The 19299-nt window shown below is 41.0% G+C and overlaps 1 protein-coding gene across 3 annotated transcripts in view; it reads left to right on the forward strand.

Annotated features, from left to right (window-relative positions):
• The window catches only part of SNCAIP (synuclein alpha interacting protein), a 90573-nt gene that overhangs the window by 22899 nt on the left and 48375 nt on the right, over positions 1-19299 (forward strand). For all 3 annotated transcript variants that reach the window (XM_074856173.1, XM_074856175.1, XM_074856174.1), the window contains exon 2: positions 12560-12662. In XM_074856173.1, coding sequence (XP_074712274.1) covers positions 12606-12662 — 57 coding nt within the window. In that variant the 5' untranslated portion in view covers positions 12560-12605. The remainder of the gene's footprint in view (positions 1-12559; positions 12663-19299) is intronic.

The following is a 19299-nucleotide window of genomic DNA, read 5'->3' on the forward strand; positions in this document are numbered from 1 at the left end:
GGGATAGAGTGAAGTAGAGGGAGCAAGACTTTTCTCTGTGGTGCCCACTGACAGGACAAGAGGCAATGGGCACAAAGTGAAAGATGTGAAATTCCATCTGAACACAAGAAAACACTTTTTTTACTGGGAGGCTGGCCAAACACTGGCACAGGTTGCCCAGAGACATTGTGGAGGCTCCATCTGTGGAGATACTCAGGATTTGACTGGACACAGTCCTGGTCTTAACCTGTTCTAGCTGACCCTGCATGAGTAGAGAGGTTGGACTAAATGATCCTGGAAGAGATAGACCCAGCCTAAGATTCTGTGCTTTAACCTCAAGAACTCTGTGCTATTTTGGGGGATAATGTGATCTATCTGTGAGTTATTTTTGAGGATATATAAAGCTGTTAAAAAATGTCTTTGCTCATTTTTTCACTTTTTGCTTTGAGAAAATGGATTTTCCATTGAGAACATGAATTTTCCTTTTCTGAAAATTGTTTTTTGTTAATGGAAAATATTTTTTAATTTCAGTCTTTGCTGTTAAAATTTCTGCTTGTAGGTGCACTGTTTGCCTCAAGCGTCCATTTTTTTGAAACCATTGGAGCATTTAATATGAGAAAATCAAGTATATTTCATGAGGAAGATGCTGATCTTTATTGTGAGTGGAAAAAGTGGCCCTTTCATGCTGGAATGATAAGAACATCATACTTTAAGTAGCTTGGCAACTATTTCATATACCTCTAGATGACTGGTTTTTAAATTTACAAGTAGATAATTTCGAAGGGACATTAGTATTTCTCCTGTAACAGATTTGAGTATCATTATTCCCTACATTAAGCAGAAACACTTCATCATTTTAGAGTCAGGCTGTCACAAAATGTTTAGTGGGAAAACTAAACAAATTTGTTTTGAGAACTAGCGGTAACTGAAGATAATGTGAGGTTAAATACATAGTCATAGAACAGTTTAAAGGAAGAAGCAGAAGTTTTTTACCATTTAAAGACCCTTTTTAAACAAATGAAGGGAGCAGCCATCATACCCAAATAGGGTCAGCAGCTGTCAGGAAGTAGTACTCCACAGTTTAGGTAAGTGGATGAAAGTAACAGTAGAAGTAAGTAGAGCTACAGGATGTTTTCCACACTTGACTAGTTTAATGCCCTTTAACAAAAAATGGCTGAGAAGAATGAACAGTGCATTGTTTCATTTTATCTTCCCTCACAGGTAAAATCTCTTTTTATATGGAAAATTACTAAATAAGAAATGAGCTTATAGAAATTAATGGTTAAAGTCTGTGGTCCCTGTGTGCAAGAAGTATAACAGGATGTCACAGTGGAGAGGAAATGATGCTGCTGCAGTGCACTCAGTCAGTAGAAACTGTTCCTCTGTGCATGGTACTTGAGTTAAAGCATTGCTTTTCTTACTGGCATTAGTTGTCAAGTGGGTAAGTGACAGACCCAGACCAGGTTCCACTTCTAATGCAAAAGTTAAGATGTTAGAAGTTGGAGTAAATGCCACCACCTGCTTTTCTTACATGCGGATTGCATCCAAGATGGCAACTGTATGTTCCACTCCAAATACACACAGGGCGTCCAGTACAGCAACTATCCTCTGGCCTCTGTTGTCACTAGCTCACTAAAAATTGTGGCATTATAGAAATAAGTTATGGTAATGGAACAGCATGGATTCTTACTGTGTGTTCTGGTGAGGTTTCTGTCCAGTCCGTCCCTCCATTTATGTACATATGTCATTTGCAGGTGAGACTTGTTTGATCTGGTTTTGATCTGTGTGTTGGTGAGTCTTAAAGCCCATAGGAAGTGTTAGCTGGTGTGAAATAACTGAAACAGTTGCCATATAAGCTGGAGTACAATGAAGTAAGCATATTAATTTTGCATGAATGAAGGGTATTTCATATTAAGAGCAAATAGCCTTGTAGTAGTTCAAAAGGAATAAAAACATAAATAATAAATACAGCCAATGAAATATCTCTTTTACAACAGATCGGTTGACCTCTTACTTGTTTTGATCCTGTCATTAAAGTTAAGTCGACAGTTCATTAGCTTGTATACAGTGCTTGAATCATGTATGCTGTTTCAGTTTTAAAATAACAGCTATTAATTTCCAACTCCAAAGGTTTCTCCTTCAAGGCTAATTGAAACAAACAAGTTTATTTTTCTAGGCCTCACTCCAGAATGCTTAAGTACATATATTCTGGCTGAATGCTTGGAGTCCAGTTTTCTTTATGCTTGAATCTTGAATGACATATAAAACCGTGGGTTGGAAAGGATGGTTTTATTATGAGAAATCTGGGGTAGTTTGTAGTGAGCTGATGACTTTCAAGTTGTGTTACGGTAAAAACAACTCTTCAGTTATTCAGATCACCCAGTAGCCTGAATATTGATTTCTTTTTTGTTAGGTTGCTTTTGTTTTCTTTTGGGAATGAATAAGTAGAATCACTCTCTTTTGGTATTAAATGTAATAGTTATTCATGAGAGCATTAAATGGAGTAGTGTTTAGAAAAGCAAGAAGGAAGTACTTCCTAACAGCCAAAGAGACACTCCTTGCCTTAAGGTGGGTGACGTCTTTGTCACACAGATATTAATGGCAAAGCTTGTACTTTACTGAAGCTCAGTGTCATCCTTGGAGTAACAATTTCCTTTTGCAGTAAGTTATGTGGGGTACTATTCAGTGTGCTAAAAAAAACCCAACAGACATGAGGAACTGTGTCTTAAAAAATATATTTTATCTCCACTCTGCGCATCCTGACATATATATTACTTACAGACTACATAGCATCAGTCATTGTAATTGTTAAAAATACTTCATGTTAAAATGCCTCAAGTTGTGATGAATTTTCCATGCAATTCATGGGGGTAGAGATAGACTAGGTGAACCATACACTGTTACGTATCTCCACATGACTTCTTTGAAATCATAGAATCATAGTTTGAGTTGGAAGGGACCTTTAAAGGTTATCTAGTCCAAACCCCTTCACTGAACAGGGACATCTTCAACTACATCAGGTTGCTCAGAGTCCCATTCAGCCTGACCTTGAATGTTTCAGGGGATGGGCATCTATCACCTCTCTGGGCAAACTGTTGCAGTGTTTAACCACCCTCATTGTAAAAAATTTCTTCCTTATATCTCATCTAAATCAACCCTCTTTTAGTTTGAAGTGGTTACCCCTTGTCCTATTGCAACAGGCCCTACTAAAAAGTCTGTCCCCATCTTTATTGTAAGCCCTCTTTAAGTATTGAAGGGCTGCAATAACATCTCCCCAGAGCCTCCTCTTCTTCTCCAGACTGAAGAAGCCCAACTCTCTCAGTCATTCTTCATGGAAGAGGTGTTCTAGCCCTCTGATCATTTTTGTGGTCCTTCTCTGGACCTGCTCTAAAAGGTCCATGTCTTTCTCACAGAATCACACAGAATCATCTAGGTTGGAAGGGACCTTGAAGATCATCTAGTCCAACCATTAACCTAGCACTGACAAATCCCAACTACACCATATCCCTAAGTGCTATGTCAACCCACCTCTTGAACACCTCCAGGGATGGGGACTCCACTACCTCCCTGGGCAGCCCATTCCAACGCCGAACAACCCATTCTGTAAAGAAATACTTCCTAATATCTAGTCTAAACTTTCCCTGGCACAACTTGAGGCCATTACCTCTTGTTCTGTCACTTATTGTTTGGTTAAAGAGGCTCATCCCCAGCTCTCTGCAACCTCCTTTCAGGTAGTTGTAGAGGGCGATGAGTTCTTCCCTCAGCCTCCTCTTCTCCAGACTAAACAACCCCAGTTCCCTCAGCCACTCCTCGTACGACCTGTGCTCCAGACCGTTCACCAGCTTCGTTGCCCTTCTCTGGACACGCTCGAGTAATTCAATGTCCTTTTTGTAGTGAGGGGCCCAAAACTGATCACAGTAATCGAGGTGCGGCCTCACCAGTGCCAAGTACAGGGGCAAGATCCCTTCCCTGTCCCTGTTGGCCACGCTATTGCTGATCCAAGCCAGGATGCCATTGGCCTTCTTGGCCACCTGGGCACACTGCTGGCTCCTGTTCAGCTGGCTGTCAATCAACACCCCCAGGTCCCTCTCTGACTGGCAGCTCTCCAGCCACTCCTCCCCAAGCCTGTAGCGCTGCTGGGGGTTGTTGTGGCCCAAGTGCAGCACCCGGCATTTGGCCTTATTGAAACTCCTACAGTTGGCCTTAGCCCATCGCTCCAGCCTGTCCAGATCTCTCTGCAGAGCCTCCCTACCCTCGAGCAGATCAACACTCCCACCCAACTTGGTGTCATCTGCAAACTTACTGAGGGTGCACTCGATCCCCTCGTCTAGATCATCAATAAAGATGTTAAACAGGAGTGGCCCCAAAACCGAGCCCTGGGGGACACCACTCGTGACCGGCCGCCAACCGTATTTAACTCCATTCACCACAACTCTCTGGGCCCGGCCATCCAGCCAGCTTTTTACCCAGTAAAGCGTGCGATCATCCAAGCCACGAGCAGCCAGTTTTGCCAGGAGAATGCTGTGGGAAACGGTGTCAAATGCCTTCCTAAAGTCAAGGTAAACTACATCCACAGCCTTTCTTTCCCTCATCCAATAAGCAGGTTGCCACGTGGTAGAAGGAGATTAGGTTTGTCAACCTTTCATAAACCCATGCTGACTGGGCCTGATCATCTGGTTGTCCCACATGTGTTGTGTGATGGTACTCAGGATGAGCTGCTCCATCAGCTTCCTGGGCACTGAAGTCAAGCTGACAGGCCTGTAATTTCCCGGATCATCCTTCCAACCCTTCTTATGGATGGGCGTCACGTTGGCCAATTTCTAATCTGTTGGGACCTCCCCGGTGAGCCAGGACTGCTGGTAAATGATGGAAAGCGGCTTGGCGAGCACCCCAGCCAGCTCCTTCAGCACCCTTGGGTATATCCCATCTGGTCCCATAGACTTGTGTATGTCTATGTGATGCAGTAGGTCACTGACTGTCTCCTGTACTTCCTGACTTCTCATACTGAGGACCCCAGAGCTGGACACAGGACCGCAGGTGGGTTCTCACCAGAGCAGAGTAGAGGGGCAGAATCACCTCCCTCCACTTTCTGACCATGCTTTTCTTGATGCAGCCCAGGCTACTGTTGGCCTTTTGAGCTGCGGGCACCCATTGCTGTCTCACCACCCTTAAGACTCCATAGGATTGCTTTATTCCAAGCAATCATCCAGGCAATGTGGATGAATATGTTATCTTGAGTTCTAGGTAGATGTCTAGGAGGAGTTCAATTATGTTTGGCCAGAGAGAAATAAATTTGTTCTTATCTAAATTCAGTGCTGAATATGCATTGACTTCATTGGAAACAGAACTGGGCTCAGTATTTTGCCTGTTCAGGGCTGCAGGTGGATTGTTTCTGCATGTTTGGAATGCAGTTTTTCTGAAGTTAAATTTTAAAAATAGCACCTTTTGGTCTTGGAAAATTGTTGTGCTTTGCTGCATTCCTTCTTCCTGTCCTGTCAGTGTAACTTGTGCACTGATCGTACTTGCATGGTGATTAAAAGCAGTGCTTTTATTTTGACTTGCTTTAGAAGTATCATACTATTATGAATTGCTGCTGTGAACTTTTAAACTCAAGAAAACTTCTGAATAAATGCGATAAGGAATAAGGTAGTCCTGGTTTTAGAATTCATTTCTTCACTCAAAAAATCACATAATTTTGAAGACTCACTATTAACTTTTCTGGTTTTTTTTTTACAATAAATTATTTAAAATTCATCTTTACTCTTTAAAATCTCCCTCTGCTCCTATTGAGCCTTCCCTTTATATTTTTATATTTTAAATTTGACTGGACAGATAATTTCTTTTGCATGATAGATTTTTCTTGGCTTACACAAAAGGAAGAAAAGTAAAACAAACTAGTACAAGAGAGGTGCTCAGTCAGTAATAGACAATCCAGACACTGAGCATGACAAGTAATTGAAAAAATGTTATTTCATGTAATTAGAAAAAAATACTTTGAAAGCCCTAAAAGGTAGTAAAAATTGGTTGCACAATGCACTTCAAGATGGCATTGTAATATCACAAACCCTTATATGACTTAGAAGTGTCAATATAGTCTAACCATATGTCAGGTTGTCATTTTATTTGAATGCATGAAGCTATGCTCTTGAAAAGCTCTATTTGAGCTGCAGTGTTGCTCTTTACATTCTCAAAGTCATGCACTTGAATATTTATTGGTTATATCCACATAATTTTCCCCTTAGAAATAATGAAGAGAATGTAAATATGAATGAGAAGCTATGTTGTTAGCCCAGACTAGGTTTGCTAGGACACAGTGACCAAGCTTTCTTGCCTTCATTCAATAGTCCAGCTCTCATATTCCCTAATTATGGTAGCGCTCCTGAATATACTATAGTGCTTTCCTTATACTGTGTAGTAAATAGGGTTACAAGGCCAAATTAATTTTTGGTAGAACTTCACTGTTACAGTGGAATACAAGGATGGAAGAATTGAATTCAAAGTTCTAGATATTTCTTACTGCTGACAGATGATGTGCCTTCCTGAACTGTAGATTTTAATCGGGTGCTGGGCTTTTCACTGCATGCTAAATAGGTTTAACATAATGTAACATTACACTGTTCTGTTTGTTTGAAAGTGAAGAAAGTCGGTTTTATGCTTTTGCTATTTCTTAGTGTTAGGGAGTAAAATTCAGACGCTTACCAGATTTCAAGCATTACTTGAAACACATACTGTGTACTTAAATTAAAGATACAAAGTCTTTCCTTTCTGTCCATGAATCTTGTTCATCTTGAGCTACTAGAGCCTCTGATGCTTAGGAAAGGGCAATATGTTTATTTTGTTATATTAGACCTATAATTGTAAAATGTAACCTTATCCCCTAATTAAAAAGCAACTATCATAGCATTCTGGCATTTAAAACCTAAATCTTTAATATTAACTGTGCTTAAGGAAGCAGCCTTTTGCCAACCACTACAGAAGTATTTACATCTGATTTACTTTATATTTGATTGAAAGTTTAAGTAAATCCCCAAATATTTTGGTATAGTAGTTCTGAGATGTGGAAAATAAAATCCCATGTGACATTTAGCAGTATTTCTTAGAGTTACCACTTAAGTAGACATTTAATTGACAGCAGATCTTTTTATTGTTATTTGTTCTTATTTATGTATCCATAAATAATTAAAGTGATGCATTCTCAATTAGTTGTTTTGCTTTGGCTCAATAAAAAACATTTTCCCTATGCTCCCTCTTGGATTTGTTCTTTCACATACAGCAGTGAGACTGTTTTTTTGCTGAGATACTGGATCAGATTCCTTTCAAAGCTACTGATTTCACTACAACCTTGTTGCAAAGGGGTCGCTACAAATCAGTTATGCATTTTTAGTCCACAGTTTTGAGCAAACAGAACAAAGAAACTGAACCTGATGCTTTCTTACTTTCTGCCTGCCGTACCAGTCTCTTCATTCACTCAGTTAATTGACAGAGAGCAAATGCTCACCTGTATGGCCTTGTTCTTGCCTGATATGCATTAGTATGGATAAGGCAATGGCCACTGGTTTCACCATACAAAGTCGGTGGCAGGACTGGCTTTTAAAACATTCCTGCCCTTCCCACTTTGAGTCCATCTTCATCCTCAAAAGCCCCTAGGGATTGTTGTTGGTGTGACTTTTTTGAGACTTTTGTGGTGAGGCAAATCCAAGGCTTGATCTACCTTAAAAAAGAAATCTGTGAACAATGTAAGCATTTCACCTGTAGGTAAGCATGCCATCAGTCTAAAGTAGAGTTTTAGTGTTTGCAGAAATTGATGGATTTGTTCCTTGTACCTAACACTTCGTTGCTTTTTTTTTTTTTTTAATTGGGAATTGCTTTCTTTGCACCTTTTTTTCCTCATTCACGTAATGTTATTGAACATTTGTCAGTAACAGGATTTCAGTTCAGACAACTAGTTCTAGCTGAGGACAGCAGCAGAGAAAATCTGTTTTGGAAAAACAATAGGGATTGTTGATGTTGTTTGAAAAGGATGATTTTTTTTTTTCTCTATTTTACAACCTAATCATTGTTTAGTATCTGTTCTAGTGCAACATATGAAGCATGTTATTATACTGGTATTACTATTACCATATTTCTGTGTGATAATTTTTAGTGGGGTGATTTCTCCTGGTGGAACTGTTTCATGAAACTAAAAAACACTCTTGAGTACATGTGGGTGATGCTTATGCTTTTTTCTTTTAGCTGTGAGTTCGGAGAGGAGACAGGATTTCTTTTACCTGTATAAAATGTGTATGTGTGTGTATGTCTCTCTGCCAGGCAAATTGTCAGACAAGAAATGCCCTTTTTTGGGTTAAAATTTTGTGGAATATTTAATGACTAGCTTCCAAAATACAGTTGGGAAAATTGATCAGTTAAATGTCAGACATTTCTGCTGGCAAGCTAGAGACAGTCATCTGTATTGCTTTGGTGTTGATGCTGAGAATATATTATTCATCTCGTCACCATTGCTGGCAGTTGCAATTTTGTTTGCAATTATTTTTACCTTGGATTTGACCAGTTGTGCTTATGATCTGCTTGTGAATGCTATTCAGATTATTTATACTTCTGATGTGCTGGATTCAACCTTTGCAAGTCTCAAAATAGTCACAACTCTGAGTACTGTCCTTACCGTATGGTTTGCATTATACATGATGTAGTCCTACTATGTTAAATTGTATCAAAAAAGTGCACTTCTTGAATAAGACTCCAAGTATAGTCATGGGAAGTCTTACTTGGTCATAGTATTTGTCCTGAGTTGCTGTCCAGTTTTACCTCATTGAGAAAAAAATTAAAATCTTAGAGCGAATAGAATTCATGAGTCTCTTGCCCTAGTGTTCTAGCTGAACACTATCTTCAGAAAGATAAGTTCTCCATAGAGAAAGTGTGTTTGGTTTGGTTACCAACTTTCTCATCAGCCTTTGTATATTTCATACTCTTTGTTTCTTGAGAAGACAGAAAGTAGTATTTTGGGGAAGTAATATTGCAAGACTGTGGACTGACATGATGAGTTTTGTATATTGCTAGGTGAAATGCAGTCTTTTCGTCAGCCGTAGATGGATGCAGCATTTTTTTGCCTCAGTAGCTTCTTGCAATTTAGAACTAAAAAGTAAGTTTGAAATGTTGTGAACTTTTTGTTCTAAAATCTGGAGATATGTGGTAATGAGGAACAGTAGTTCTTTTATTAAATCTATGGAGTTTTTTTACCTGAATAAATCAGTTTTAATTCCAAAATAAAAATTTTCAGTCACTTCTTGATTCTGGCTTATTATGTGGCATGTTTAAAGTAGCTTTATTTATCTCTTTCATTGATTTTTAAACATACTGAGTGGGTTGTTTTTTTTAAAATCCATTTAACTGAAACTTAGTGAAGCTTTGGTTTGTTTGTAGGGTATTTGTATGTGATATGGTCCATATATGCCTTTAACCTTTAAATTTTTAATTTTAGTTCTCATTCTTACTTGACACATGTATCACCTTACAGAATGGTATTGGGTAGATTCTACAATCCTGCAATTTGTGTAGGACAGTATGTATACACTTGGCATTTATTCTGCCTCTAAAACTGACTTAATGTTTTGGTTTGAGCTGTCAGTTTATCACTGAGTCACAGTGATAAACTGACAGCTGATCTTTACCTCTGTGGAGGGACTGGAGGGATATTGTGATGGGTTGACCTTGGCTGGCTGGCAGATGCCTACCCAGCTGCTCTCTCATTCCACCTCCTGAACAGGACAAGGGAGAAAATAAGATTAAAAAGTTCAGGGTTTGAGATCAAGACAGGGAGGTTGCTCACCAGTTACCATCTCAGGCAAAACAGACTTAACTTGAGGAAAATTAATTTAATTTATTGCCAATTAAAAATAGAGTAGAATAGTGAGAAATGAACACAAAATCTAAAACACATTCCCCCAACCCCTCCTTTCGAGATTCAACTTCTTTCCTTTGTTCCTGACTCCTCTACATCCTCCTCCCCAAGCTGTGCAGGGGGACGAGGAATGCAGGTTGCATTCAGTTCATCACACGTCGTCTCTGCTGCTCCTTCCTCCTCACGCTCTTCACCTGCTCCAGCGTGGTCCCTTCCATGGGGTGCAGTCCTTCAGGAACAGACTGCTCCAACATGAATCCCCCCACAAGGTCACAAATCCTGCCAGCAAATGTGCTCCAGCATGGCCACAGGTCCTGCCAGGGGCCTGCTCCAGTGCGAGCTTCCCACAGGGTCACAACCTCCTTCAGTCGCAGCCATCTGCTCCAGCGTGAGGTCCCCCACGGGCTGCAGGTGGAGATCTGCTCCATTGGTGACCTCCATGGGCTTCAGGGGACAGCCTGCCTCACCATGGTCTTCACCACTGGCTGCAGGGGAACCTCTGCTCCAGTGTCTGGAACACCTCCTCCCTCTCCTTCTTCACTGACCTTGGTGTCTGCAGAGTTGTGTCTCTCACATTTTTTCACTGCTCTCTCACAGCTGCTGTTGCACAGCAGTCTTTTCCTCTTCTTAAATGTTAACACAGAGGCACTACCACCGTCACTGATGGGCTCAGCTTTGGCCTGCAGTGTGTCCATCTTGGAGCTGGCTGGTGTTGGCTCTATCAGACATGGGGACAGCTTCTAGCATCTTCTCACAGAAGCCATGCCTGTAAACCCCCCTGCTACAAAAACCTTGCCACCCAAACCCAATACAGTGACAATGCAGTTTGCCAGAAGTAAGCTGTAATGTCACCCAAATGCAACACATTAAAGCCTAAACCTTAAAAAAATATACTGAAATTCTCTGTTTCTGTTAAGAAAGCAAAATCTGTAATGTGGAAAAGAGTCTGTAGACTTGAATGTATCACACCTTTTCACAACAGCAAATTCCTTTCATTGCAAGGATTTGTCTGATTTTAGTGTTTCCCTCCAAGAATAAACTTAGCATTTGGGAATTGTGCAAAATGGAAAGCTTCCGGTTAGTTTCACATTATAGCCATTTCTGTTTCCTCATATCAAGTTGGACTGAAGGCTTTATACTGCTTTTACCTTTTCATAGCCATCTCCTTTCCACAGTGAGAGCCAATAATAAGGTAGCTGAGGTTATTCTTACACGCTGCCTTCCTCCCCAGTTTTTCATCCCCAGGAATTACTTCTCATATTGCAAGGAGCAGAAATATCCTAATACATTAAAGAAAACCTAGGCTTTTTTTTTTTTTGCCTTTTTTTTCCTTTTTCATTTAAAGAGAAAATGCTCCTGAATAGTCCTTTACCTTCAGTAATTTGGTGAGAAATAAAAATTTGCTTTTCCAGCTCTTTCAGTTTAAAACTGTAGATTTGCCTCTTGGTTCTTCTAATAACTTTTCAAGAACAGGTGTCTTAAGGTCAGCTTTGTGCTTGGGAGGGGTGTTGTGGAGGAGACTGAGGTTTTGTTTGCCAATAAGTGTAACACATACAGAAAAGCATTTTCTTCAAACGCCTTATCCTAGGATATTCTTAACTGCATTATGAATGTTTCACACAGTGATTTTATTTAGATCTGTACAGCTGACTTCATTATTCATAAACATATTTCTTGTCAGTTGTGATAAGAATAAACTGGGCTTGTATTATTTTTTTCCTTCAGGCTTTTCCTTTTGTTATGTACAAGTACTAGAAGGATTTGTTTCCACAATAATACTTAACACTTACATAGTGCCTCACATTATTTAAAAATGCATTATGCTTTTCTTTTTCAGCTTCCTTTAAAATAGCTTTCTTTTCCACTTTTACTTCTGATGTACTTGTCTGTAGTGGTAATGCACACCTTCATTCTAGTTAGGATTAAGAAAGGATTGAGGGTTTTGTTGTCTTTCATCTTCTGGTCAACTCCAATTTATTAAGAATTACATATTGATTTTTCCAGTCAAATTTCTTGCTTTGTAAGAGAGTTTTTTATTATTTTTCCTTTGCTGTGAGGAAATGGTTAAGGTCCCTGATAACGAGTGCACATTGATATAATTCTGGCTTTGCCTTGGTTACTGTTTTGGGGGACGGACACTTGCAGGCTGTGGGGAGATGAATCATCCATCTGTACAGCACTGACTACATTGTGTGTTAGTCTGCTTGTTAAGTGGAGATAAGGTGTGATACGATTTTGTTTTCTGTGCACAGCATGATTCTCAGATTTTTTCTGTCTTCTTGAGCAGAGAAAAACTATAGTAACAGAAGTTGCTGTGTTCAGGCCAGTAAAGTAATAGTATCCTTAAGAAGATACGTCATTAGTGCAGCTATGGTTGCAGGGTCATGAGGGTGCTCAACAGCTTAAGTCTTTACACCTGTATTGAACTTCTGGAAGGACCAAGTGATGCTGAATCAAGTATTTTTGACTTCCAGTTCAAGTACCACTTAGTTATTCTCCCTGAAAATTGGAATGGCTTCTTCATGATATGCAGAGTAGAGATGGAAAATCATATTTAACTTTTAGAATTAAGTTATGAAAGACTTTACTATACAAGTTGTTTTCAATAATCTAGCAACTATATTAAACCATTTCTGTGTGGGTTTGACTCTTCAGTAGACAATCCATTTCTTTTTTCTTAATTAGGTCTTTACTACTGTGCTGACTCACCCAAAATGTCCATAGAAGAATAATGGAAGCCCCTGAATACCTTGATTTGGATGAAATAGATTTTAGTGATGATATATCGGTAAGTACAAGTCTTATTTGTTCAAGTTGAGACAATCTTCGATATCTCAATCCTGATATAACAAACAACGCTATTGTTAGAAGCCACACTTCTTTTTACCTTATGTATAGGAATGTTTCAATAGGTTGAATCTAGAATAAAATAAGGTATTTTATAAGGGAAATCTCTAATGAGCTTGGAAGGAAATCTTGATTCCTTCAGTTAGTAAAAATGACATGTAAATCAAATTAAGAAATGAGTTTTATTTCTGGGTAGCTTATCTATTATTTTGAATGAGTTATATGCGCTCTAATGCTAGCCTCAGGCACCAAAATTATAAGTTTACCTTTTTTTTAATAGAATGTATTTCAGTTGTAAAAAAATTCCTGCCTCTCTCACCTCTGAAAGGCTCCTTTTTCATGTAAGTTGTTCCTCTGCCCTTTCCACCAGTAGCCATCTCCAAATACAGTAAGGTTTTATGAGTAGGTGTGATGTAGCTACCTGTGACATGCTAGAGTACAGAAAGAGGCTGAATGACTTCCAGGGATTCATAGACAGCACTGATCCTTAGTGTCACAACTAAAACAACTGCAGCTGTATTTGCAAGCAAAAATACTGTTAATCTACATTGTTAGTGGTTCTTATAGTTAACACTTTTACAGTATATTCTGTTATTCATAACAATACTCCTACTGCCAGTGTTTCTGCTTTTTGTGTAATAGAGTTGCTAATATGTTGAATGTCTGATTATAATGGACTTGAATACATAAATTAAATCCACTGTAATACAATTTATTAATTCAGTTTCCAGATCAAAGAAAGTGTGCCACCATCTCCTTCCATGTTTTTCATAATTTTATAGTTTTTTTTTTTTTTTTTACAAAGGGCCTGGTTTTCCCTTTAACATTTGGCACTCTTGATTCATTTTGAAACATTCCAGATGCTCTGTTCACAGAGAGATTCCTTTTGGAGAGGACTTTTTTTTAAACCTATTGTAACATTGAATTTTTATTAAAGAGGAATATGGCAAATGCCCAAAGTATTACAAGACAATGAGCCAATCTTGAGCGAATACCTTATTCTGGGCAACTTTCTTTTTATTACTGTTATATGCTAGATCATGTCCTGGTATCTGTTTCTATACTCTGTTTTGTAAAACTGTAAAACATAATAGATGTAACCTCTCCATGTCTCTCCCATTGTGGCTGTTGCTGCGTACTGGTGGGTTAGGTTACTCACTTTTCCGCTGAACAGCTCTGGCTGCCTGTTTTAATAGGCTGTTCTTTCACTGGATGCTGAACCTTGAATAAAAAATCAGCGCAAATTATAGAGGTAGCAATTTTACTCCCTGCTTTAGCAGGTAAGAGAAGGGATTTGTTGCCAGAATCTGGATTAACAAGAGAATTCATGGTTATTCTAGTCCTCTACTCATATCTCATCATACACAATTTAGAGATACCTGACCTTCACACTTTATCATTAGCCTGCTGCACAGCATCAGTGTTAGCGATTTATATTTTTTCTGTTAGCCCTCTGGTTCTAATCCACTCCAGAAGAGTACTGACTAAAAATAATGACAGCAAGAAGGCTGTTAAAATGATGCATTTATAAATGTACCTGAGTTAGAAAGCCACTGTGTATAGTCCAGACCCTTGTAGATCATTCCAGTCAGAATGACCAAAATGTGGTAGACATAAAAAAAAGACTGAAATTTGTTTTAAAAGGCAAATAGATATGTAAGTGGGTTTGGTTTCTTTTTTTTTTGGTTTGCGTTGCATTTGTATATAAGAAAGTAAAACTGTATATTTCTCCAATATCATTGAATCTTAGAATGGTTTTGGTTGGAAGGGACCTTCAAAGGTCATCTAGTTCCAACCACCCTGCCTTGGACAGGGATATCTTTCACTAGATCAAGTTGCTTAAAGCCCTGTTGTGGTGGGTTGACGTTGGCTGGCCACTAGGTGCCCACCAAGCTGCTCTATCACTCCCCCTCCATCAACAAGATGGGAAGAAAAATACAACAAAAAGCTTGTAGGTCAAGGACAGGGACATCACTCACCAATTACTGCCATTGGCAGAAAAGGCTTGACTTGGGGATATTAATTTAATTCATTGCCAATCAATCAGCATATGATAATGAGAAGCAAATCTAAAAACACCTTCCCCCCACCCCTCCCTTCTTCCCAGGCTCAACTTCACTCCTGACTTCTATACCTCCCCTCCCCCATAAGCGCAGGGGAACAGGGGAAATGGGGGTTATGTTCAGTTCATCACTTGTCTCTGCTGCTCCCTCCTCCTCACACTCTTCACCTGCTCCACCTCAGGTTCCCACCCACAGGAGACAGTCCTCTATGAACTTCTCCAATGTGGGTCCTTCCCACAGGCTGCAGTTCTTTGTGAACTGCTCCAGCATGGGTCCCTTCCCTGGTGTGCAGTCCAGGAACAGATTGCTCCAATGGGGGTCCCCCATGGTGTCACAAGTCCTGCCAGCAAACCTGCTCCACTGTGGGCTTCTCTCTGCCCAGCTCCACAGGTCCTGCCAGGAGCATCTCCTCCCCCTCCTCCTCACTGACCTTGGTGTCTGCACAGTTGTTTCTCTCACATTTTGTCACTCCTCTCTCCCAGCTGATGTTGTGTGCTGTTTTTTACCCTTTCTTAAATGTTATCTCAGAGGTGCTACCAACATCACTGATGGGCTCAGCCCAGCAGTGGATCTGTCTTGGAGCCAGCTGAAACTGGCTCTGCCCCACATGGGGGCAGCCCCTGGTGTCTTCTCACAGAAGCCACCCCTGCAGCACCCCCTGCTAGTTTGCCACATAAACTCAATACAGCCATCAATGATGGGCATCCACAACTTTTCTGGGAAACTTGTTCCAGTGTCTCATCACCCTCATTGTAAAAAATTTCTTCCTTATATTCAATCTAAATTGTCCCCCTTTCAGTTGCTCCTTGTCCTGTTACTACAGGCCCTGGTAAAAATTATCCATATTTCTTATAAGCTCCCTTTATATATTGAAAGGCCATAAGAAGGTCTCCCTGCAGTTTTCTCTTCTCCAGGCTGTACAACCCCAACTCTCTCAGCCATTCTTCACAGGAGAGGTGTTCTAGCCCTCTGACCATTTTCATGGCTGTCCTCTGGTCCCACTCAACAGGTCCATGTCTTCACAGAATCATAGAATTGTCTAGGTTGGAAAAGACCTTGAAGATCATCTAGTCCAACCATCAACCCAACATTAACAGTTCTCAACTACACCGTATCCCTCAGTGCTAAGTCGACCCTACTCTTACACCTGCAGGAATGGGGACTCCACCACCTCCCTGGGCAGCCCATTCCAACGCCGAACAACCCATTCTGTAAAGAAATGCTTCCTAATATCTAGTCTAAACCTTCCCTGGCACAACTTGAGGCCATTACCTCTTGTTCTGTCACTTATTATTTGGTTAAAGAGGCTCATCCCCAGCTCTCTGCAACCTCCTTTCAGGTAGTTGTAGAGGGCGATGAGTTCTTCCCTCAGCCTCCTCTTCTCCAGACTAAACCACCCCAGTTCCCTCAGCCGCTCCTTGTACAACATGTGCTCCAGACCCTTCACCAGCTTCATTGCCCTTCTTTGGACACGCTCGAGTAGTTTAATGTCCTTTTTGTAGTGAGGGGCCCAAAACTGATCACAGTAATCGAGGTGCGGCCTCACCAGTGCCAAGTACAGGGGCAAGATCCCTTCCCTGTCCCTGCTGGCCATGCTATTGCTGATCCAAGTCAGGATGCCATTGGCCTTCTTGGCCACCTGGGCACACTGCTGGCTCCTGTTCAGCCGGCTGTCAATCAACACCCCCAGGTCCCTCTCTGACTGGCAGCTCTTCAGCCACTCCTTCCCAAGCCTGTAGCGCTGCTGGGGGTTGTTGTGGCCCAAGTGCAGCACCCGGCATTTGGCCTTATTGAAACTCCTACAGTTGGCCTTAGCCCATCGCTCCAGCCTGTCCAGATCTCTCTGCAGAGCCTCCCTACCCTCGAGCAGATCAACACTCCCACCCAACTTGGTGTCATCTGTAAACTTACTGAGGGTGCACTCGATCCCCTCGTCTAGATCATCAATAAAGATGTTAAACAGGAGTGGCCCCAAAACCGAGCCCTGGGGGACACCACTCGTGACCAGCTGCCAACCAGATTTAACTCCGTTCACCACAACTCTTTGGGCCCGGCCATCCAGCCAGTTTTTTTACCCAGTAAAGCGTGTGCCCATCCAAGCCTCGAGCAGCCAGTTTTGCCAGGAGAATGCTGTGGGAAACGGTGTCAAATGCCTTCCTAAAGTCAAGGTAAACTACATCCACAGCCTTTCTTTCCCTCATCCAATAAGCAGGTTGCCATGTGGTAGAAGGAGATCAGGTTTGTCAAGCAGGACCTGCCTTTCATAAACCCATGCTGACTGGGCCTGATCATCTGGTTGTCCCACATGTGTTGTGTGATGGTACTCAGGATGAGCTGCTCCATCAGCTTCCTGGGCACTGAAGTCAAGCTGACAGGCCTGTAATTTCCCGGATCATCCTTCTGACCCTTCTTACATATGGGCATCACATTGGCCATTCCTTGTACTGGGGGCCCCAGAGCTGGGTGCAGTAATCCAGGTGAGGTCTCTTGAGAGTAGAATAGAAGGGGAGAATCACCTACCTCGACCCTGCCAGCCGCCCTTCGTTTTGTGCAGCCCAGGATACGGTTGGCTTTTTGGTCTGAAAGTGCACTTTGCCAGCTTATGCCCAGTTTTTTATCCACCAGTATTCCCAAGTCCTTCTCAGAAGGCCTGCACTCAATCCCCCAGTCTGTATTGATACTGGTGGTTACCCTGACCCAGATGCATGACCTTGCACTTGGCGTTGTTGAACTTCATGAGGTTTTCATGGGCCCACTCCTCAAGCCTGTTGAGGGCCCTCTGGATGGCATCCCTTTCCTCAAGCAAATCAACTGCACCACTTGGCTTGGCATCATGTGAAAACTTTCTGAGGGTGCACTCAATCCCACTTTCTATGTTATTGATGAAGATGTTAAATAGTGTTGCTTCCAGTACGCACCCTTGAAGGATGCCACTCATTACTGGTTTCCACCTGGAGACTGAGCCATTGACTGTAACTCATTGGACTTGGCCAATTCCAATTCCTTATCTATCCATCAAACCCATATCTCCAAACTAGAGGCAAGGATGTTGTATAGGACTGTTCCAAAGGCCTTATGGAGGTTGAGGTAGATGACATCCGCAGCTTTTGTCACTCCATCGTAGAAGGCCACTAGATTAGTTAGGCACAATTTGCCCTTTGTGAAGCCATGTTGGCTGTCTCTAATCATCTCTCTGTCATCCATATGTTTCAACATAACTTCCCGGAGGATCTGTTCCATAATCTTACTGGGCACTGAGGTAAGGTTGACTGGCTGGTAGTTTCCAGGGTCCTCCTTTTTACCTCTGTTAAAAATGGATGTGATATTCACTTTTTTCCAGTCACTGGAGACTTGATCTGACAGCCATGACTTTTCAAATATGATTGTGAGTGACTTAGCAACTACATCTACCAATTCCCTCAGAGCCCCAGAATGCAAATATGATGCTTATTTTACAAACCAAGATTGTACCATTCCAGATTCATCTGATATAGTATATGTGAGCATAGTTTAGACAGCAGAATAGGTTTCTGGGACTCTTGTTTACATTAAACAAAAATAATAGCTCTGTCTGTGATGATGTTAAGCAACCAAGCTGAACATTTTCATTTATTGCTTCATGAATAAGTACTCACAGAAAGGAAAAAAAAAAAAATACAGCCTTTAAGTTGCATTAAATGATAGACACACTATTAAAAATATGTTTTAAACTTCCCCCTTTTTCCCATTAGTAGTTTTGATTTTGCCCATAAATTTATTCCTTCTTATAAGTTGTATGCTATCGTTATGGTTACCTGAAGGTTTCCTAATCCTTTAATTAAAATGCAGGTTTTCGATTGCACTGGCAAATTGTGCAAATTGATACTATTTTACTTCTTGGTTTACAGAAATAATACCAAATGACCTAGTCATAACCAGAGCTCCTGATGCTCAATATTAGTAAACTGTTTGGGGTTGAATGTATCGATTATTGCTCTGATCATTCAAATAGCTCTGTATGAATAAAAGCCTGGCTCAGTGCTAGTGCAGAAATGGGCCTAATTTGAAAGTCTGTGAAATGTGAGTGCAGTAAGTGAATGCAAACATAATTAAGCAGCTGTTGAATTGTCAGGTATTTTGAAACAGCTTAAAAAACTTCTTCATGTCAATCCACACCTGGCAGAGCAGGTGTAAACTACGTATGGTCAGTAGTATGGCCAGTCTCCTGGCCTCCCATTTACTTGGCACAGGGCACCTCCTGATCCTGCTGTCACCCTTCCTTGGCCATGGAAAGAGCTGGGTCACCTCTGGCTCACACAGGTGTACGGGTGACACACAGCCAGACTTTGCCTACCCAGCAACTAGAACTTCACGACTCAGCTTGGAGGGTCCTACATAGCTATGCAGGCACAGTCACTAACTGCAGCAGGTTGATTTATTTCCCATCCGGCTGATGAACTAATTTATCTTTTTTCTATTCCTCTCTTCCTTTTCAGAATGAAACAAAATTAAGATGGCAACTAAAATGTTCATAGA

This window comes from Strix uralensis, chromosome Z (assembly GCF_047716275.1).
Source record: "Strix uralensis isolate ZFMK-TIS-50842 chromosome Z, bStrUra1, whole genome shotgun sequence".
Classification (NCBI taxonomy): Eukaryota; Metazoa; Chordata; class Aves; order Strigiformes; family Strigidae; genus Strix; species Strix uralensis.